At 45.9% G+C, this 8,557-nt stretch overlaps 1 protein-coding gene across 1 annotated transcript; it reads left to right on the top strand.

Moving 5' to 3' along the window:
* The first annotated feature begins 2,030 nt into the window (after positions 1-2,030).
* On the top strand, positions 2,031-6,871 carry LOC131283129 (ubiquitin-protein ligase E3B). The gene is made up of 7 exons (XM_058312703.1): positions 2,031-2,565; positions 2,635-3,959; positions 4,028-4,199; positions 4,284-5,285; positions 5,341-5,470; positions 5,534-5,698; positions 5,754-6,871. Exons 1-7 carry the CDS (start codon positions 2,393-2,395, stop codon positions 6,036-6,038), a joined length of 3,252 nt encoding a protein of 1,083 aa, XP_058168686.1. The 5' UTR covers positions 2,031-2,392; the 3' UTR covers positions 6,039-6,871.
* Positions 6,872-8,557: the final 1,686 nt, after the last annotated feature.

Here is an 8,557-nt window from a genome sequence, read left to right as displayed (position 1 = left end):
ACCCTTGATGTCCCTTGCACCCATTGGCATATCATTAAAAGTACACGATGGCAACGATCTGCAGCACTGCTTGTGGTGTTCGGAAGCAAACAAGCCCATTCCATGTTCTTATTAATCCCATATTAACGGACCCATCCTCTCGAAATGGGCATGTTTCAAACAGACTGCCAGCTCAGTGCCAGGGATGGTAATGAGCGATGGATTTGGTAATTAGAAAAGAAAACATGTTTCACTTGCTACGACCAGGTACCCGGCGTAGGTCGGTGTCTTCGGCGCGCACAATGACGGATCCATTCGAGCCAAACCGGCAAAAGGATCTCGGAACTCTAACAACGTAATCCTGGCTATACCGGCGTGGGTAAACCTGGCAGAGGTGATGGGCCTGGCAGTGAAAAGGTACGACACGGTACCAAATGTTCTAGAGGGGAAAGAAGAAGCATCGAAAGGTTTGGCCTTTGGGTGAAAAGGATTACACTTGAGTCGAAACAATGTGAACTGGTTCACTTTCGAGTGGGCTCGCTGAACCTTTGCAGAACTGTTGCTGAAGGCTCGATGGCAAATCTCTTTAGATGAAATCCAACAACCCGGAGAAGGCTTTGTTGGAAAGGAATGCATCCAAATAAGCCATACCAACAATGCCGATTCTGGTTGGAAAATGAACGATATAGAATTTAGAAAAAATATTGGTCTCATTTCTGATTGATCAATTCGAAGTTTAGTATGTTTTACTTTAGTTTAATTTAGTTGAAAAGAGCTTATTATAAAAACATACAGTTCTAGTATTGGGATCACGAACAAGTGAATCACGAAACATCCATCGAGTTATGGAATATTTGATGAACAATTTTATGAAAAATTATGTAAATCGCAAGTGTTTTCATTAAAAAAAAATTTATGAATTAGAATGACTTTCTGTTATTCCGGGCGAAAAAACTACAAGCGGTTGATAATAACTGCTTCACATCGGGCGTAAATTTGAATATAACCGATTCGCTTTCTGAAGAATCTTGCAAATACTGCAAGCTTGCACCTTGGAAATTGTGTTTGGACTCTAAATTATTAACCTTTTATCTAGATCATCTATAAATAAGCTATATTCTACAAAAAAACGCAAGAAATCGTTGTCTTGGAATGAGGAAATTTTTAAATATGTTCACAACGAAATCTCTTGCAAACTGGTGGTTGCGAATTCGTATTGCGTTGCTATCCTAAAAAAACTAGAAAAGACGCTCTCTACACTTGCACAAAGTTCTTTACGCAAATAATCCTTTCATGTGAGAGGACTATTGTCCAAATTGGCATAGGGATTAAAAAGACTGTTTATAAATTAGTCGTTCTAGTCGTTATTTCAAATTATATTCAAATTTGTTATAGCCATTATTTCAGATTTCAACCAAGGTTTTTTAAGATTGTTGATCGCAAGCGCAGCTGTCAGTTTCGTTCTGTCAGTGATGGGAAAATCGAAAAGTACGAAAACGACTCAAATCATTGTGAGTCGATTCAAACAGTTTAGGATCAAGTCAGAATCGAATCAAATCGAGTCCCAAACCAATCAAATCTGATTCGAATCCTAATCGAATCAAATCTTTAGAATCCGTCAAATGGGATCCAAATCTTTAAGCAAGCCGTAGACGTTACATATTAATCTGCACAGATGTTTGACGTCTACAGCCTTTCCTTAGCTATTTCCAACATCCCTCGAGATATTCGGGATATCTGGAGGGATGTTTGACAGACGATGGGTACGAGAGAACAAAGGAAATCTGTAGACGTCAAAGATCTGCACAGATTAATATGTGACGTCTACAGCCAGCTTTAGAGTCTGTCAGATGGGATTCGAATCTTTAGAATCCGTCAAATGGGATTTGAATCTTTAGAATTCGTCTAGGGATCGAATCTTCGAATCTTCCGAATCCCGATTCTGCCAACACTAGTACAAAACGAAAAGAAAAACACAACAGCTGAGGACGACAAATTTTCGTGTTTACCGTTCGCGAATTGTTCTGTCGCCATAGCTTGCGTTTGTTTGTTTGCCAACATTCCCGTATCGCCGACCATCTTGCCTCGCTCGAAAGAGTAGAACGAGAATGTGCGTATTGTGATTTCGTGGCTGCTGATAAGAAGCATCCATTCGCCGAGCGAAGACTGACGACATCCATCTCGATAAGGGTGTTGGCAAGAAAGAAATTTTTTCAGTCTTGCACTGAACATGTTTGGTTAGGCAGAACGCAATTTTCTGCATAAGATGGTCACCATAGGTGGAGTAATAGTTATGACGACGATAGCTACCCTGTTTGTAGCCAGTGCTAATTAGGAGTACCAATAGACTATTGCAAGTGTTCGTGTAGACAGGTTCGTCGTGAAGTCGTACACACTTTGATAGCGCTGTAAAATGTTTGGCCGCACCGAAACGAACAAGGACAGTTTTCTCGTCCAAACGAAGGCGGCTCGGGAAGAACGAGCCAACGAGCGGGCACAGGAAGAACGACGGGATCGTTCGATACTGCTGCTCCAGCGCACCATCCGAGGATGGTTAGCGAGAACCAAGTTCCGTCGGATGATTCTGTAAGTATGCCCTCGACAGCTTGTGGTTGGAGTTATCTCACAGCGTATTTTTTATTTGTTTATTTAAAGGAATGAATTTGATGAGTTCTTTCCGCCGACCCCGACCGCTGCGGGGAAACAGATTGATCTAAAGCCTAGTCAGGCGGTCTATCACGTCGCAACACATTTCCTGCTGCAATGGAAGGCGGACACGAGTGCCCCAGAATCGGCCCCTCATCGGGACCGGCTCGAGCGTCTCTGCCGATACCTGGTGGCAAGCCTGGAGTCTGACTCCCCGAAAACCAGCTACATCGGAGTTGCGTTTAACAAGGATTTCAGCCTGGCTTGGATTCGCCACATCAAGAAGCTTCTCTACCGATGCTGCACCGCGGTCGAGCTACTCAAGCCGGAGGTACACAGCGATAGCATATCATTGGCCTTATACTTGCACACCCTAGTGGCGTTCACATCCATCAACAGCTGGGCGCTGTTGCGCACGAAACCACTGACCGGGCTGAAACCCGGCATGACGCAGCTGTGCGCCAACGTAATGGGAGATCTGGTGCAGAAGGGATTCTACATGACGCTCCGTAACGTGCTCGTCAAGGGAACCTGCCGACCGGTGGTTAACCTAAAGCCCATCTCCCTGACGGCTCTCGTGACGCTGGCCCTGCGGCCACTGGTGTCGGCTAACTTTAGCGAAAACCTACTGAGCCAGTTCCTGGTACAGATCCTGTCCGTGCCCGGAATGATCGTGCACCTCGAACAGTTCACGCCGGACTGTCTGGCCAGCATTCAAACGCACGGTACGCTGGAGAAAACGCTCGACCTGCTCAGCGCGGACCAATCGATGAAGTTCGTACTAGCCAGCCTACAGAACAGCAACCTTCTAGCGCTGCTGTCCAACATCGTGCACCTGTACTATCTGGAGCCACCCGAAAACGCGGCCAAACTTGCCTACCCGTCGTTTACCTTCGTTGTGACGCAGCTTTTGAACGGGATCCTCAACAGCCTGAGTCAAGCAGGCGGAGCGTTTACTCAGTGGCACGAGCTGCTTGGATGGTTTTCGCCGGGCAAAGATCGACTGCAGCACGAAAATCTACCCTTGATTAAGAAACAGATCCATCTTCTGTGGAACCATCGGATCGTGAAGCTGCTGCTGGGCGACAATCTGAAGGAACTGGCCGTGGGATACGAAACGATCGACTATCCACTGCCGAGCACAAACAGCACAGGAAATCTTCTGAAGCGAGCTCTAACATTCGAGCGAAGCTCAATCAAAAGTCAACCGAGCAGGGCGAGCAAAATGTATCGGAAGCTCGGTTCGGCCGAGGTTTCCCGTGTTGCGCTGACCTGCTCGATGTATCACGCTGCGATGAGTGCACTCTCGCAGCTACGATTGGATATACTTTCTGGTGAGCACGAGTTGAAAGAATCTCCCAGAGCAGCGAATTTACTTTAAGCGTATTCTCTTTATCCCTAGGCCTTTGCTACAATGATACAGTGTTGCACGATCTGTGGCTTCTGCTAGGGTCGATCGGACCAAACTGTGGCCTGAAAGGGTTCATCGAGCTATTACAAGTCAGCCAGACGAACTATGCCCCTCCGTTGCTTCTTCTGTCGCTGTTTTGTGATTGTATGACACACTACGTAACGTAAGTAATTAGACTCGTCGTGAATACCGGGCGCCCGTGACAAGTTCCTTTTGTCATCTTGAAATGATTTCTTTTTTTTTACAGCATTTTGGACGATTTGGAAATGTACGAACAGCAGACACCGTTCACACTGAACGACTACATCGTCCTGTCGCACTTTCTGAACATTTTCCTGTACCGCACGATTCAGGATCAGATTCTGGACGCCAAAACGGCCACCAGTGCGCCACTGTTCGTTTCGATACATACGCTACTGTTGTGCTTGTATCGGCGCGACTGCCGGCGCCAGTTTGCCCCTCCGAACCACTGGCTTATTCGGGACATTCGACCATCGCACTTTCTGGCCGACCTGGAAAAGGGCAAGAAGCACACGCAGATCCTGCTGCAGAAAATGCCCCACATCATCCCGCACGAGGATCGGGTGCAGCTGTTCCGAAAGTTTGTGCAGAACGAAAAGGCGGTTCTCGGGCTGACCGAGTCGGCGTGTGCGTCCCCAAGTTCCGCCCTGGTGACGATCCACCGGGCCCAGATTGTGGAGGACGGCTATCGGACGCTGGCGACGTTGTCACCGCACGCGCTAAAGGGTGTCATTCGGGTGCGGTTTATCAATCAGCAGGGTTTGGATGAGGCCGGCATCGATCAGGACGGGGTGTTTAAGGAGTTTCTCGAGGAAACTATCAAGCGAGTGTTTGATCCGTCGCTGAACCTGTTTAAAACGACCACCGAGCAGCGGCTGTATCCTTCGCCGACGTCGCACATGCAGGAGAATCATCTGGCACTGTTCGAGTTCGTCGGGCGAATGTTAGGAAAAGCGGTGTACGAGGGTATCGTGGTGGATGTGCCGTTCGCATCGTTCTTCCTTTCGCAGGTGCTCGGACAAACGCAGCAGGCCCTGTACAGCTGCATGGATGAATTGCCTTCGCTCGATAAGGAGCTCTATCGAAGCTTGACGTTCATTAAGCATTACCAGGGCGATGTGGCCGACTTGGATCTAACGTTTAGCGTCGACGAGGATGTAATGGGGAAGATCGTGACCCACGAGCTTCATCCGGGAGGCAAAGCAAGAACCGTAAACAATGATAATAAGTGAGTAACGCAGGAAACTGTTCGAAATGCCTTTCTAATGCAACTTTTTCCTTAGGATTAACTACATCCACTATATGGCATATTTCCGGATGCATACACAAATCCGCGACCAAACTGCAGCATTCATTCGTGGCTTCCGTAGTATCGTCAATCCGGACTGGTTGGCGTTGTTTTCCACACCAGAAGTGAGAAATGAAGTAAAAAAAAACTATTTGTGATTGTGCTCATAAACATGTTTACTTTTTCAGTTGCAAAGACTTATCTCGGGCGATACGTCACCGTTGGATTTGAAAGATCTTCGGAAGCATACACAGTACTACGGCGGTTTCCATGATGGCCACCGGGTGGTTGGTTGGCTGTGGGACATTCTTGCCAAAGATTTCACCGAGGATGAAAAGAAACTGTTCTTAAAGGTACAATGCATAATACGCAATGAGATCAATATTGTTAACGGTTTCTTGTTTTCAGTTTGTAACGAGCTGTTCGAAACCTCCGCTGCTAGGATTCGCCCACCTAGAACCGCCGTTCTCGATCCGCTGCGTCGAGGTAGGAGACGACGAGGACATCGGCGATACGGTTGGTTCAGTCATTCGCGGATTTTTCACCATTCGCAAGAAAGACCCACTGAACCGGCTGCCCACGTCGTCCACCTGCTTCAACCTGCTGAAGCTACCAAACTATCAGAAGAAGAGTATGTTGCGGGACAAACTGCGCTATGCGATCTCCAGCAACACCGGTTTCGAGCTGTCGTAAACGGAACTTTCCGCGAAAGGTATGCCACTGGATTATCTTACGAATCGATGGAAGTATGAAATCTTTTAAAACTGTGATAGTAAGCATAGGATTTTCATTGTGGGGAGATGCAAATACCGTACTATTGCCAACGCATGGGTGTAGCTCCGTTTCGATGAAAATCGTTATGCTTAAATAGGGGAAAACCCAATTGGCAGCATAGAGGCATGCGATGGATGGAAACAATACTATCCCACTGCCCCATTCAATATCTTATCAGTGTGCAAACAGGTGTGCAATCAGATCAGTTACAGGCAGGCACGACGACGGAACCCAGTGTATTTGTGTATTTAAAAAATCGTGTATCACTAGTAGAATATTTATCGCATTATCGTCTACTTTGCAGAGTCAGGGAATGCAAGATGCAATATTTGATGCAATCGGGAGGGAAAGGTAGGATATCTGACACCGAATCGCGAAGCCTTGGGCTGCATATGTTTATTTTTTATGTATGGATCCGTAATTGCGTCGTGAAAGTAGAAATATTAAAAAATTGAGTATCTAATATTTATAAGACATCTATCAGATAACAATATTTTTGGAAAGTGTCTAAACGGATGGGGAAACGCGAATTATATATTATAGACCCAGTGAAAGTCGTTGAAAACGGCCCTACCTAAAGCACATCTCAAATACTCCCAGTAGTAGCGTACTTCTATTGATTTGTTTTGCGAACCAAGCGTGATGATTCGCAATAGTAAATTCCACATTCAACACACCAGAAGCTAATGTGGTACGCTACAACCATAGTAAACCTGTAATCCTTTGTATTTTAAGAACGTATATTGTCACGAATAAAATGAAACCCATGCCCTATCCACACCGTTTCTTTTGGATGATTAAGAACAGAATATATGTTCGAATTCAGTGACTAGATAAATTGATCCTTAATATGTTTAACAATTTAATTATCTAATATTGTAGTTTTAAACAGTTGCTTAATTAGTTGCATTTATGTTTTTCAATTTGTTCGTTGTTTGAAAAGTTAACCTTTCCTTGTTAAAGAACTAGGAAATGACATTCCGACTGAAGCATTCAACCCTGGGTCCTTCAACGTCCTAGTAAATGATGGGCAAAGTCGTCGAATGCGAGTCATCCAATTTAATCAGATTAATTATCTATTTTTTCTATCTACTTTTTAAAAAAATCATATAAGGGGTCTGCATTTCAAATCGGCCAAAAGGCCAAAAAGTTATTTTCAAATTGACATTTCAACAACTATTTCAAATTGTAACCAAGATGGCTAAGACTTGTTCAACTAACCTTGGTCATAAAGCGATGTTTTCCTTACATTGGCAACCCTGCTGTCAGTTTCGTTCTATCGATGTCAAAGGTTCATAATTCTTTGTTCGTCAGTCGTCGAGAAAATTTGTTCGAGTTTAGACGTGCGTCGTTCTGCTCGATCGGTACGGTAGCACGGTTTGAAACAGCGACGAGTGCTTTTAGCATAATACCCGCGCACATACACACAAACACACATGCACAAACCCTCGCGCACATAAACATCGTCCGTGGTGCGGCACGGAACAATAGTTTTGTTAGAAATAAACATAAGAAATCGCTTAAGGCTGACCACTACGGGACGCGTGACCCTCGCTGCAAACGTCAGTGTGTTGGTTGGACCGGCAGGAACGCAGTCCAAAGTGTGAGTTTTCTGTTGTAGCTTTGAGCATTGTGCTATTGTGCATCCTGGAACAGTGCATCTTCTAGCCTTTCGCGAATTTAGTTCGTTTGTGTGTGTGCGCCATTGCGTGTGATAGGTTCAAGAAGAAATATCCAAACTACTGCAACATCTTAGCGGTGTCGAGCCCTATCTTCCACACTGCTTCCCATCACCCCGAGCACATTGGTTGCTACGAAACGCTCGGAAGCAAAAAAGGGAATCGATTACGGACGAGCTCAGTGCGTGTGTGCAGTAGAAGTGGGTAAGAAGGAAAAGGGCCTACTTTGTAGGGGTGTGTTGCTTGGTTACGAAGGTTGGTGCGTGCGAGGCTGCCGCTACCTGCAGTTGGTGTGTTTTATGCTGCCCGTTCTTGGCACCCAGCGCGGACATCTTCGAACGCCGTTGGCATCGTTCGCTCCGCGTTGCTAGTCGCGGATCGTCGGAGCATAGGCGCTCCGAGTGTAAACAATACCGAGGCAGCTGTCAAAGCAACGTTAGTTTATGCATCTAGGTGCGCTGTGACTGTGGGACCAAGAAAAAAAAGAGGGCCTAAACTCGTGTTCTATTTGGAATCTACACTACTCGATCACGATCAGAGCAAGCCATTGATCTTGTTAAAGCTTAACCAACCTACTCGCATACAGAAGTGATTTGTCAGTCCACTCGTAAAGTGAATTTTGCACAACTCGTGTAGTGGTCGCGAAAAACGAATCCACATCGCCATACTGCCAGAAACGGGGTCCGCGACGACGAATACCAGCGCTTTTGGGGGCCAACCTTCATCCAAGGGCATTCCGGGACGCAAGAAAAGTAAAAG

The sequence above is a fragment of the Anopheles ziemanni genome, chromosome 2 (genome assembly GCF_943734765.1).
Source record: "Anopheles ziemanni chromosome 2, idAnoZiCoDA_A2_x.2, whole genome shotgun sequence".
NCBI classification, from domain to species: Eukaryota; Metazoa; Arthropoda; class Insecta; order Diptera; family Culicidae; genus Anopheles; species Anopheles ziemanni.
This window is presented reverse-complemented; position numbering and strand designations above follow the sequence as displayed.